General features: G+C 36.6%; 1 protein-coding gene across 2 annotated transcripts in view; it reads right to left on the bottom strand.

The window, feature by feature from the left end:
- The window catches only part of PARP8 (poly(ADP-ribose) polymerase family member 8), a 175,018-nt gene that overhangs the window by 82,355 nt on the left and 77,975 nt on the right, over positions 1 to 14,688 (bottom strand). For both annotated transcript variants that reach the window (XM_047763755.1, XM_047763686.1), the window contains exon 4: positions 2,154 to 2,191. In XM_047763755.1, the coding sequence (XP_047619711.1) occupies positions 2,154 to 2,191 (38 nt within the window). The remainder of the gene's footprint in view (positions 1 to 2,153; positions 2,192 to 14,688) is intronic.

Below are 14,688 nucleotides of genomic sequence, written 5' to 3' on the forward strand. Positions count from 1 at the left end.
AATTTAAAATACTACTTCAAAATGCTCTAATCTCTCTCTGCATCTTTGCGTTTTATTTCTACTCCTTTTCTTTCTATAAAATAAATTATAGTGTAAGTTCACTAAAACTTTGTTCCAGGAAGGGGAATTCAATTTTAAAAAGTACCAATGATAACCAATACTTTATTTTTAATTTCAATCTCTGTGTACTGTAATTCCAGTGGGCTCCCCTATGGTGAGAAAAACCAGAGTAATACCTCTCGGCCACAAGAGGGAGCTAAATATTTGGTTCACTCGGTTTTTATTAAAGGCATCGTCTACCATATTTCCTGTGCTACAGAATAATTCATTTATTGCCTTCAACTGGGCTTTGATTTGTGGCATTATTTCTATCATCTTCACTTAAAGGTCTGGCACCTCACATGGCTGACATCTCTATGAGCTGCCTCAGATAAGAAGCACAATAATTATAACAATTACAATAAATACTGGGGCACTTATTTTCCTAACATACTTAAGCAAACATTCAGCATTAAAAACACACTATAGCATAATAAGGGAGAAGGCTGATTGCAAAACCATCTAAAAACATTTTTAATAATTACTATTTCATGTTTTGGTTCTTCCAATGAAATCTGTGAGAGTATTTTTTATACTACTATTTAAAAGATAGGCATAGCTTTAATAATGAGTAACTTTCCTTGTAAAACTGTATAATAGTTTTATAGAATACTATGCTTAAAATATGTAGAGCATGGTAAAATAACTGCAAGGGACTTTATGACATGAAATTATTTTAAAATATAACATTTGATCTTACAAAAAGGTTAAATGCATAATGTATTGCCACAGGAAATATTTAGCTTAAATGCTAAAGAAATCCTCATCCCACATTATATAAACAAATTAGTTTTTAAAAGACTTATAGTATATATAATCAAAGTTACTTAGCAATATAGTTATTTTATACAGAAAATTATGAGCCCAATCATGCAGAGTAAGGGAATAAAATGGCTAGACTTGAATAGGAATTGGAATTATGATTCCAACTAAGACGCTGACAGATCATAACAGTTAGCTTGATAACTATCAGATTACATTAATAATACTGTAGTAAAAAAACTATATATATATGAAATATAGCAGTTACAATTTGCTAATCTTTGTCACAGAATATGATAAACAATAGATTCTTGCATGATGCTCTCTTCTGTGGATGTAAACTAATCAAGTCATATTGGATCTCCACTAAGTTTACAGTGTATATGCTCTTATTCAAGATAAAATTATAGGTTTCATTTGTGAGAAAAATACCAAAGAGAAACACATCTTGTCTTGTTTCAGATTATGAGGACCTAAATGTTGGCATACACACACATCCTGGGCTCTGATGAGATTAAAGTGAGTCCAGAAAGTAAGACTGACCATACCCTAGAAGACAGACACCAGCTTGATTTAAAGAAAACTGGATCTGTAGTGAATGTACAGTACACAGTAATTTCTATGGATAAGCGTTTATGGACCTACCAATCTATTTCAGAACAAACAGTGAGGACAGCTGTGTGCATGCAAGACGCCTAGTAGAATCTAGCCGTACGGTCCTGAGCTCTGCACTACTGGATTCAAATCCTAGCTCTTCCTCTTATTAGCCGTGTCACCATTCATCTGTAAGTCTGGTAATATAGTGTGGTAATAATCCCATAGGGTTGTTGTGAAAATTGCTTAATTATACATACACTTAGAGAAATTAAGAAAGGCCTGTTATTTTCAATTCTTGCTATTACTTTTAGCTATTGTTTTAGCTTCTACTCTTACCTATTATTTTTAGATTATGAAAAGCCAAAGGATGTTCCAAAAATCAACAACTAAGCCAGTCTGGAGAATCTATTTTAACTGTAATAAGGTAAATATATAGGCTAGGCTGAAGGTATAATATGGGCTCAAGGAAAGTACTTTTCCTGGGAAAGCTATTCTGATTCTAGGCTGCATCTCAGGATAAGGCACGCACCTCAGGGCAATCAACACAATTCTTTTATATCTTTAAGGCTTCCTTCCCCTGCCAATGCTTCACCACTAGAAATATTTATACACATTTTACATGTCCAGAGGAAAAAATATTCAAAGGAACCACAATGTGAATATTTGTAACAAAAATAAAAAGAAGAAAAACATACCTGGGTAATCTTCAGACACATGTACAGAATAGGATACACTGTTAAAATAGGGAGAAAAGAGAGAAAAGAAAGGCTAAAGTTATTGCTAAGGCAAATATGCTTTTCCATAATAAAAGCCAACCCTATGTTACCCCATTTTTTTATACAGATAAATCAGATATTACAAACAGATTAGAAAACTGATATTTCAAATAGAAAACTTAGAGATTTTTAAGAGATATGACAAAGGAATAATATCTTTTGTGATACCTTTTTTTAGGCTAGGTCTTTTGACCTCAGCAATGTTTAATATTCAGTAATTTATGATCAGCTGCATTGTTTGCTCAGATTTTAATCAAATCATATTTTATTACTAAAAATGAAGTATACCTCCTGCTTAGTATGACACTCAAGAATTCAAGCATTTACAAATTTAAGCATTTATTTCTAATATTCCTTCCCCACAATATTCTGTGCTTTTGAAACATGTCCTTTTCTTCAAAGAATCAACAAAATGATGAAACATGTAACTAAGAGCTATTCATCTGCCAATCTTGCACCAGACTACTGCCTGTTCTCAGAAGGACTGGATTGTTTTGAAAATCATTTTTAAAAACTCTTTTTCCCAGTAAACGCACTGTTTCTATGTACTTATCTCATATGACATATGGGAATTTGTCATACTTTGCTCTTCTGTCTCTATAAACTAGATTGCAAGTCTCTTGAGGTGAAGGTTCACGTCTATTTGTATTTTTAGCATAATTACCTATGCTAAACAAATATGCATAACACATAGCACATATTCAATATTAGCTTTTTGGATGGATCAGTGAAGCTGCCACCTGTCACAGAAAAGTCAAAATTTAGTTCAAGTTCAGCTAAATTAACTGCCTGTTAAGAACAAAAAATATCTATTCTCTTTAAAGAAGTATAACAGAATATTGAGTCTCTGTAAAGTACCACTCACATAGTGTATGCCATCCAAATTACTTGACATATGAACAAATAGGAAACATGAACCTGTGTATGTACGAGAAAATTTGACCCTAGTGTTGGGATTAGCCCTCAGTAATGTTAAAAGAGTTAATAAGTATGCTTATGGATGTAAAGAAAATCCAGTCTGAAGAAGAAACAAACAAAAACAGATCATCAGGATCCTGTGGGACACTAGCAAAAAAGCAAGTATTTTACATAATTAGAATTTTAAAAGGTGAAGAGAGAGAGAGGGACTAATGCAAAAAAAAAAAAAGAAAGAAAAAGCTGAAAATCTCCCAATTTGGGCAAAAGACATAAACGTATAGATTGAAGATGCTTTGATAACCCTAGGCAAGATAAGTGCAAAGAATATTACTCTCAAGTACACACAAACCGCTGAAAATCAAATATAAAGAAAACAATTTTAAAGAAGAAAAAAAATGACACATTACCTATAGGGAAGCAAGAATTAATGTTACATTTTCATGAGAAACTATGGGACACACAGGGTGGTAGAATAGTAAAGGCCTGGGGGCACCCACACGGGCACGAACTACTATGAACCCAGAATTCTACATTCAGGACATATATCTGTCAAGAATGAAGGTAAATACAGAAGCTTTCAGAAAGAGAAAATTCTGGAAATATGTTTCAGCACATCAAGTATAAGAAATCCCAAAGTTCTTCAGCCTCAGTGATTTCAGAAAGTCAAATACCCAGAAGGAAGGAAAAGCAACAGAAATTGTAAATATAAAAGACTATTTTTCTCTTAATGTTTTAAAAATATACATGGCTGTTTAAAGTAAAAATTCCTACACTTCACTGTAGGGTTTATAACATATGCAAATGTAGAACACATGACAGTTATAGTATAACGTCAGGGGGTTAAATAGTCATACACAGTTTCAAGGTCCTTAACTTATGGAAAATGGTATAATATTGACCCTAAATAATAACTCTAAGGAAACTTAAGAATATATTCTTTAATTCCTAGAATAAGTACAAAAAAGCTTAAAAATAGATAAATCAACTGGAATTCTAAAATCATTTTGGAACATTTAATCCAAAAGAAAGCAGAGAGAACAAGGTCATTAAAGACACAGATGATTTGAAATAGATTTTCATAGAAAAATACAATCATAGAAGATATACAGAAGAGTATCTTTTTCTTTTCAGGTATACACAGATAGAATGTTCACCAAGATAAATCACATACTGGGCTACAAAACTAGTCTTAATAAATCTGAATTGATGGATGACCATGGTTCACTAGTTTATATCCTGAGATTCTTGGCTCAACTTGTCTTTATGACACAGTCTTAAGGCCTGAAAAAGCCACTGCCTTTTAGAATTTGTGACTGGACTTTGGAATCTGTGACTGTGGCCACAGGCAATGCCACCTCCCAGGTGAACCTAAGCCTCCAGGACTCCACCAGTCAAATCCCTGGCATGTTGCTTAGTCCTTGGAAAGAGATTAGGCAGAGACAAGAAAGACTAAATAAGGAGGAGAGCAGGAAAGAAAGATGGTTAGTAATGAGACCAAGTATTGATTTGCTGTTCTTTCATAAAGCATATTCAGTTGTTCAATTAATTCCAGAATCATATATGTATATGTCAACTGATTTACTCTGCTGTACCTGAAATTAACACAATTTTGTAAATCAATTACACGACAATAAAATTTATTATAAAAGAAAGAATGAAACATGTCTTGGTAACCCAGTGGAAACCAAACATTTTGTGTTAATGCCAAATGAGATTTAAGAAGAAAAAAAAAAATCAGGAGATGACTGAATGATTAATTCAGAGGGAAACAAAGAATATGAAACACAATAAATAAGATAGACAAAAGAACTTGAATTTGAATTTTCTTTTTTTTTTTTTTTGGCCACACCCATGGCATACGAAGTTCTGGGGCCAAGAACTGAATCCAAGCTATAGCTGCAACCTATACCGCAGCTGCGCCAACACCAGATCTTTAACCCACTGTGCTGGGCAGGGGATCAGACTCTGCACCACTGCAGAGACAATGCTGTATCCTTAGCCCTCTGTGCCACAGTAGGAACTCCCAGGAACCTGAATACTTTAAAGTACAACAGTATTTTTTAATAGTACAATATCAGAAGCAAGAAATCAACATCAGTATAAAGTCTGGGTATAGTCCTATGTCCTTTGTTCACATTTGCATCGTGTACCCATTATCACAAATTAAGACAGGGAACTACCTGGATCACTGAAAGCTTACCCTTGTGTGGCCATCTTTAGGGCCATACCCATTTCCCTTCACCCCAACATCCCTAACCCCAGGGAGCCACTAATCAATCTTCCATTTCTGCAACTCTGTCATTTTAAGATTATTACATAAATGAACTCAGAGTATGAAGCATAATAGTATTTTAAAGCAAAATTAGTATTTTGAAAAGAGTACTATGATTGGAAATATTTAGGATAGTCTGAAGAAGAGAGAGATGGAATTAAACAGTAAAATATGAGCAAATATCAGTGGGGAGGTATGTAACAGGAACGGAGAAGCAGGAACAAATGGCAGATGTTGGACCCCAGCCAAGAGCCCAGCTTTGGGAATCATGGCTCTGAATCAAACGTCAAAAATGAGAAGATAAAATAACCATGCCAGTGGTGCCTCAAACAAACAAAGGGAAATATACACTATGCCTCCATGTGAATTTATTTTCCCACAACTCGTTCCCTTATACAATGGAAATGTACTATATAGAAATGAAATTATTGATGATCAAGGCAACCCTTTATCTGGCAGTACTATGTGACAGAAGCCTGAGACCATGCCAGAGATTATATTCAATACTAAGCTGAATTAATTCCCAAGAGCTTACCATCTCAACCAAGAGCACGTGGCTTCATTTTTCATCCAAATCAATGACTAAATCCAAAATGAAGCTTTAATACATTCCCATATCTATCTCCACTTCGGGAGACTGCTATGGTTAGGACCAAACAAACAGGCGTCAAATTCTAGCTTTGAGCTGGGTGGCATAAGGAATGTCTTTTCTGTACACTCAGCTTCCATCTCTTTTCAGTAAAATGGGGGAATCCAGACCTACCTTATAGGCCTGCTGTGATGATTTAATGGCTTAACAGGTGTAAAGCCCCCAGGACAATGCCAGACACAGAACAGCAGGTGCCAAGTTATTTCAGTCAGCTTCCAGCACAAGCAATGAAAATTTACAGAAGTGAAATTTTACATGAATGAATGTTCTCTGGGGAACCCAATTTACTCAAAATCTCAATATGTTACATTTATCAGAGACCAAAGCTAACACAGACGATTTTATTTTATGGTTGTATAATCCTCATGATATTAGCAGACATTTCCATGTTCATGATCATACCGAATTTCTCAAATACAAAATAGAAAACAAAAGCCCTACAAAATGATTCATCAGCCCCTATGCTGTATAGCATCTTCTTGGTTGTACACCAGAAGGAAAATCACCAGGGCTGTCAAATCTGACTCAGTTTCACATACAGAGTCTTTAGGGCAACAGTCTAGTAGAAGCAGACGTGGATGATTAAAACTAAAGGACCTAATAGGTAGGGCTTAAATAGGCGCAAAAGAACCAAGCTTAAATAGATGTAAGAGCAAGGGTAGCATGTGGTGTACCTAATAAATACCGAGAAGTGAAAGTGGAAGAGGGTGAATATGAAAAGGAAGAAAAACTGGAGCAGGCTTTTTCACCCGATTCAAGAAAAAAATGCCTTCGGATTTTTGGAATAGGCTAAATTACAGATACATTGAGTGGCTTTGCAGGAGAAACTCCTATGTGTTTGGCAGAGACTGTGTGCACCACACAGTGCTAGGTTCCTAATATCACACTTTTAAAACTAGAATCTGTAAATTATTTCTATAACCACAATACTCTTTTAGAAAAAGTGATTGTTTCCACCTCTTATTCCTCTAAAAACATCTATCCCAGGCAAAGATACTCCCAATTGCCAAGGGTCCCTGGAGCAGTTTCCTGGGAGAGCCCTCAGATGCACAGTATCTACCTGATCTTGTACTTTGTTTATATGCTTGTTTACTCCTATAATTAAATTCTTTCATAAGGTCATTCTTGTATCAGTTTACCACTTGCTCCATTACCATCTGCTTCTTTCTGAAATGTCTGCAGAGAACTGAGAATCTAGTTCCCAAGCTCACAGATTTAACAAACTTCTTTAAGAACAAGAAGGGGCTAAAGGATGATGGCAGTTTTCACATAATAGAAAAGAGAACTCAGACTTGAAGGTGGAAGAGTTTTAGACTGTGTAGACCTTTCAGAGATCTTGAATTCATATCTGTATTCTATTAAGTGGGCTCCCCACTGCTGTGACTTTCTGCCATCTCCAATTCAAAACTCCTGGGTCCTGAACTCACACTTCAATTACACCCAGGAGGTTTGACAGAGCCAGCAAAAATCAATACTTTATTGAGTGATACCCTTTTACCTTACTTTTGAAAACCTAAAGCAATTTCTGCAGTAAACCAAACCTTTACATATCTTTTCTCTCCCAGTGAGATTCCTTTTAGAATTTACATGAAAAAAAACTAAAATGCAGAAACTAACTCAAAATTGCAGTAGCAGCAAGCAGACCTCCACCGTAGTGACAATGCTTAGGAGAACAGGCCTCTACTCCAAATGTCCACCTATAAGACAATGGCTTATTCCTGAGGACGTATGTACCCCACCAACTCCCAGACCAACTGGGAGCTCTCCTAGGAGGAAATTCATTCCAGGACTTAGAATTCTGTCTTTCTGCCCTTCAGGGCTACAGGGTGAAAGAGACACTGTCCTGCCACCCGTCTGACTTGCACGCAACTCAAGCTAGAAGATGATTTAGAGCAGGCTAGAACACATTTGCTATTTTGATGCAAGTCAATGCTATTGTGATGTCATTCACTTCTCAAAACATTCATCATCACCTTCATTATCACTTTTATCTTCCAAAGACATTTTTTAACTATCCAGGTCAACCAGCCATAGCACGCTCATTCTTAACCATCACTAGCTACCAATTGCTCTGTCATTTATCCAGGATTAGGGATTTGTAGGGCACGCTCTTTCTCTTTTCTAAAAATCCTCACATCACTCACATCCATGTGAACAAAGGGAAGCTGTGTGTAGTTCCATGGCCTCATCTTCCCTTAGCTTTCGCTCACCAAGTCCATGGCTACACCTTGGACCTCAACTTGCAGTATAACAGCTCTCCTTCTAAAATGTGAACCAGCACATCCCGTTTTCTAGGCATAACTTTATCATTTTTCAGCCTTTGTTCCTTTATTCCTACTCTCTGACATCCTCAAATCCTTATGCTTTCACTCCCTGTTTCTTTATTGGCCTCTCTGGGCTTCAATTCCTTCTTTATGTGACTGTGGGTCCCTAACTGCTGTCTCCACATCACCTTCAACCCCTCCACCGTGCACCCCATCCTGCCCATGCAGGTTATCTACCTGGCCTGCAACCACTGGATTGATTCATGTCTGCCATTCTCAGCTCCTAGCCTTGGGCTCTGAATGCTGCAGGAAGGGACAATGGAACCAAGGGATTTGGTGCCACAACTGCCACAGGGTTTGAGACACCAGCTACATGCAACTTTCCTCACATCCCCAAAATCCACCCCACATATGCTCCTTTGTTACTTCTTCTCACTAGTCTTCTCAAACCTTTACAACTTTCCAACTTCTTATAACAACCTGCCCTCTCACTATGCACATTAAGATAAAACAGATGATCATTATTCATTCTCTCAATTCTTTCTCCCACCAACCCCCTACAGGCTCATACTTCTCCCTTTGCATCCAGAAAGCAGGAAATATCTGTCCTTTTACCTAAGATGAATACAGCTACTTGATTTATAGATCCCCTAAACCTGCACTCTATTTAGTACCTTTTGTCTATTAATTTAACCTAACAATTCTACCATTTGAAATTAATCAAAAATGTGTAATTATGAAAGTGAGAAAAGATTTATCCACACAGATATTAACGGTAGCATTATTTAAAATGAAAACGTACCCCCAACCAAGAGTACCAATAATAGGATTATACAAACTATTATATACACATGATATAATGCTAGGTAACTGTGAAAAAGTCATGCTATAAAATAGTAAGCAATGTAAGAGATAGGTGTTTCTGAGACATTAAGGATATACAAAAATTTAGACTGCTGTAACATATTTTCATTAAAAAATGTGTACATACATATCTACTACACATATATACAGAGAGAAATATGGCTTGAAAAATAATGACAAACTTTAATAGCTGTCATTTCTTGCTTATTTGATGAAAGGGAATTTTATTCTTTGAAACTGCATTGTTTCAATCCTTATAAAAAATGTGTACTATGTATAAACAAAAAATCCAGTAATGCTTAAGCTCTCCCTTTACCTTTTAGCCTTTTCTAATTATCACCTTACTTTTCTTCTTAAGTTTTTACAAAGACTAATCTAACCTGTTCTCACTCCCTACCCACTTCACATGCACGTTACAATCTGGTTTACACTCCTAGTACTCCAGCCAGTTTCTGCTTCTTCAGATCACCACTGCCCCCCGCCCCTGCCATCCCCTATTCCTTTTTTTATATGAATTCTCAGATGCATTTAACAAAAACGAAGACATCATGAAACACTCCTTCCTTGGTTCCTTGAACTCCACTTCTCCCTGGGTCCCTTCTTGCTTTTGAAGATGTTTTCTTAATCTCTTTTGGTATTTCACCTGTGATGTTGTTTCTTTATTTCAATGGTTTCCAGCCATGCTGACTGTTCTACTTTTTCACATGAGTAATCTCAATTATATCCATGAGAGTCTCCGACCAGCCATAAAGTAGAAGGCTCAAAATTTCCATGTCTCTAAATCAAACAGGCAGCTCCTTCCCCAACCCTCCACCATTTTCAATAGGGTATTCTGCACGCAAATTAAACCCATCACACACAAAACAGAATTCATAGCCTTCCTTACTTTAATTTTCAACTCAGCAAATTAACTACCAAGAAATTTGGTACAGGTAAGAGCAGCAGCTGCTGTCAGGAGTGAAGGATCTGCTTACCATTTGACCATATCAGAGCACAAGCCCCCTGGCCACTTTGTTGAGCAGGGAAGTTCTAATTTAGCTGATCTGAAGTGGAACCCAGGCATGTGCATCTCTAAAAAGCACCCCAGTGATCCCAACAAAGGTAAGCTCTGGAGCTTTTTTTTAAACACACACACACAGAAACTGACCCTACAGAATACAATTCAAACTCCTTAGCATGTCTCCCAAAACTCTTCATGATCTGACCCATAAGTACCTGACCAGCCAAAACCCTGGCAAATACCCACAGACCTTAACTTTCAACCATTTCAGGTCCTAACATTCTCCAAACAGGTCATCTTTTTCGCACAAAGGAAAGTGGCGCCAGACTGATGGGCTTTGAATCTGGCTCTGCCGTGATTAACTGTGTGACTGAGGGCTGGATAACTAACCAATTTCTGCCTCAGTGTTCTCATCTATAGTATCTATTTCTTAGGGTTGTTGTGAGGATTAAACAATTCAATACATGTAAAGCACTGTGAAGAAAAAAATGACAACAAAGTATTCAACAAACATTAGCTGCTTCATTAATAATGTAATAATAATTATGATTTATTCCTACACATAGGCTTACTTTCCTAGAACACACTCCCTTTTCCCCTCAAGATTCAACCTCGAGGACAACTTCCTATCAAATGTCAGTAACCCAGGCAGACTTGGGTGGATTTCCCCCATGTCCCACTTGACCTTGACACTAACTGTCCTCTAGACTGAAGGTACAGACCAAATATTTTCATCTTAAATTCTCAGGGCTCTGACATAATAACTTATCAGTCAAATAATTTCTGAGTAAATGAACAGATCATATCTTTTTCCAAAATTACTTGAAGATATATCATGACAGTCCTTGACAGAATACCTACCAGGTAGTAGGCAAGTGCTCAAATATTTGAAAAAAAAATCATCAAATGCTGGTACCCAGCAGGTTCCCTTGGAGGTATACACCACTGCACACGTGAGGGTCAGGCCCTTTCATCGCATTCTTTTCACATGCTTTTTGTGTCATACAGAAGAAGAACGAGTTCTGAGTACCCAGGTCATACATATTTTCCACCTTTTTCATTTTCAAATCTTCAAAATGAGGGTGATACTTCAATTATTACCTCCTGATAGCATAAGCTGAAATGCAATGACATGATATAGGGGAAGATCTTGGGACATGCTTCCCAAAATGGAAGCACCAGTTGTTTTCACAAAAGAGTAAACATGTTAGCATTTCAAACTGATCAGTAATTTAAATAGTTTACTTGTCAGGAGAGCACCACACATGAAAGTCTTTATTTAACCTTCTCCTCTCTTGAAAGGACAGAAGAAGGAATGTCAGTTCGCCTAGACAGAAGAAGCAGAGGTACGGAAAATGTTTGAGAAGGAATTTGGTGCAACATTAACTTTCTGTGCAAGGAATAAGCATACTTTATCCAAGGTCTCCAGTGAAAACCCTGTGTGTGTATCCCCCTGCCTTCTTCTGTATTGGCCAACAGGAGGACAAGGTCACCAAGTTCTCATTGCAGGAGACCAATCTTTTCCACCAAGGAAATGAGTAGTTGATATAAAGTTATGTATAAATAGCCACAAAGGTTAAAGGGTGAAGACGCTTGCCCAATAAACACTGAGTTTCTCAATAACATGCCTGTTTCCATTTTTCAAGGCTTATTTTGATAAATTTTATTTTTGCTTTTTTTAGGGCTGCACCTGCAGCATATGGAAGTTCCCAGGCCAGGGGCAGAATCAGAGCTGCAGCTGCTGGCCTACACCACAGCCATAGCCAATGCCAGATCCGAGCTGAGTCTACAATCTATACCACAGCTCGGGGTAATGCCAGATCTTTAACCCAATGAGTGAGGCTAGGGATCAAACCTACATCCTCATGGATACTCCTCGGGTTCGTAACCCACTGAGCCACAACAGGAACTCCTTATTTAAAAAAATTTTAAAGTTATATTTTCAGCAAGTGAAGTAACGGGATCAAACATAATGGTGTTATTTTGTTTGATTTTAGGGAAGTGGCTGAGTCAGCAACTTTCTATGCTTTAAATACCGTATTATAGGCCAAACGTTTAGACTTCTAAGTAAACCATCTTCTCAACAAGGATGAACTTGAAAGACCTAAGTCCAACTTTGAATAGTAACCTAGATGCATTACTTATGGTATTAATGTACCATATGGTACAGGCAAAATCATTCTTTTATACTGCTTTAGTCAAATGCAAAGGCCAACAGTATATTTAAATAAAGTTCTGTTTCTCTTTCTTTAATCATAACCAAAAATAAGAGGAGGTCACAAATGCGGTCCCAACAGGTCATGAATAGTGGATAAAGCGTGCCAAGTCACCACCATTAAATTTATTATATATATTATCTGAAAACTACATTAAATTTACTTACATATACAAATGTATGTATACATATATATATACATATATATATATAAATTTCCATATTTCTTCCTCCAAAGTTTAATGTCTAGACTTTTCTTGTCTGCACAGTTTGCAACTGTAACTGATTCAATACTTTGATAAAAAAATATTCACTAAAATGTAGATGCCTTTACCTTCACCATTTTACATCTAGGTTCATGTTAGAAATAGCTGTAAAAAAGCCTAAAGCTTCTAGAAATGATTTGCACAGCACGTCAAGGATGAAAAGTCTAATACAATGGAATAAAGCCTTACTTCTATGACTGAAGTAGTAGATAGTAGAGGCAAGAAAACATGTTTTAAGAAAACATTATATTCAGAGGGACAACTGCAATAAATCCTAAGATATTACCTCACTGACTTTCTCCAATAAAGATACATGAAATCAGTTGTTTCCAAGATAATTTTTTGTAGAATACCAAATGTGATTCTTAACACCACCTAAAGATATTGCAGGATCCAGCCTATCTACAGGTCTCATCCTCTTGCATCACTCTCTATGCTCCAACAAAAAGGACTGACTCTTTCAGTTCTTAGCCATGCCTTGCTTCCTGTGCCTGGAATTCTCTCTCCCTCCACCTGTCCTTTTTGCCTTGTGAATGCATTCCCATCCTTCAGATCTCAAAATGTCACCTCCTAGGGCAAAACTTTCTGATCAATCTTCCCAGACTTGGACAGATCTTACACAGAGCAGACACAGTTTGTAATTTTACACTTATTGGCATGACATTAACACTGCTTCCCCCATGAAATCTATTAAGATTGAAAAGCACCTGTTTTCCTCAGCATCTGCCATATATCTAACACATAGTAGGAATACTGTCATTATTTGTGGAATCAACTTTTATTTAAAATGTATACATCCTTTGAGCTTCCAATCTGGAATAACCTTTCTCACAAAATTACATAGCAAACATGATTTCATTTACAACCTGAAGAGCAAAGGAGAAAAAGCACAGGCTTTAGAATATTGCCTAGAAGAGCCACATGAACCTGAGAAAATTAGGTTGGTTAACTTCCTCCTGTTTACTTGTTAGGCGAGATAACATCTAGTTCCTCATCTTGTCCAGAGGATCACATGGAAGATGACATGCAAAAGAAAGCAGCTTGCAGAATGAGAGGAGATAAGCAGTGAAGATGATTTCTAAACTCCCTTTCATCCTCCACATTCAAGAATGAGAAGATGTAGAATAATTCTGTAATGGATATCCACAAGGCCTCCTCACTCTCCATCCTCCTCCTTCCCCTCCTGCAGCATGAGGAAGCTCTTGAATTTGCAGGAGGAGAATCCCTCCTCTCATCCAGAGAGATCAGCCAACCAGAATTGCTGATCCCTCTCCTAAAGTAGAGAAGTCACCTGGCCTATGCTTGGGCATCAGTGGTTGGTTCAGAGGGATTTGTTCAGAGTAAACCTTAGAACTTTAATGGTTTTGGGAAGTGACACTCACTCCTCCTTTTTGTGAATGAGGAAACACGTAGCCATAGTTTCTGCTGGTAGTGTAATACTCATGGTGAACAGAGAAAGGTAGAGCTTAGAAAATTTCAGAGACAGAGGCAGAGCCCTAATGAAAATAAACCTACATCTGGTCATCAAGGAACTTTTCATAGCAGGAACAAAGAACTTTGTTTTTACAGTTTAAGTCCGCATAAAAGATGTTTCTTACAACCAAAATCATCCTAATTTGAACATGGACCTATTAAACTGCTTGAGTTATTTTAATGTAATAACTAATAGACATATATCCTTGATTTAATTTCATGATTTTTGCCTAATTATTTGAAAGTAGAGAATACACTAGTGATTTATTTAGGGTTTTAAATAACAGTCATAACTTTTATAGAACTGATGACCTGAAAGCATCATTAGATATTAGATGACCTGAAAATACATTAGATATTATACAATAAAATCTGTGTACTATTTATTGTTTTTTCTGTTTGTCAAAGATAATTTCCTTTAGGGTATAACATTTTTTTCCTTGTCTTTAAATGATTTTTTTTGATTCTAAATGGGCATCTGATTTCTTATTTTATTTTGATACTATATGTATGTAAAATTGGATGTAGAAAGC

Source organism: Phacochoerus africanus, chromosome 1 (assembly GCF_016906955.1).
Source record: "Phacochoerus africanus isolate WHEZ1 chromosome 1, ROS_Pafr_v1, whole genome shotgun sequence".
NCBI classification, from domain to species: Eukaryota; Metazoa; Chordata; class Mammalia; order Artiodactyla; family Suidae; genus Phacochoerus; species Phacochoerus africanus.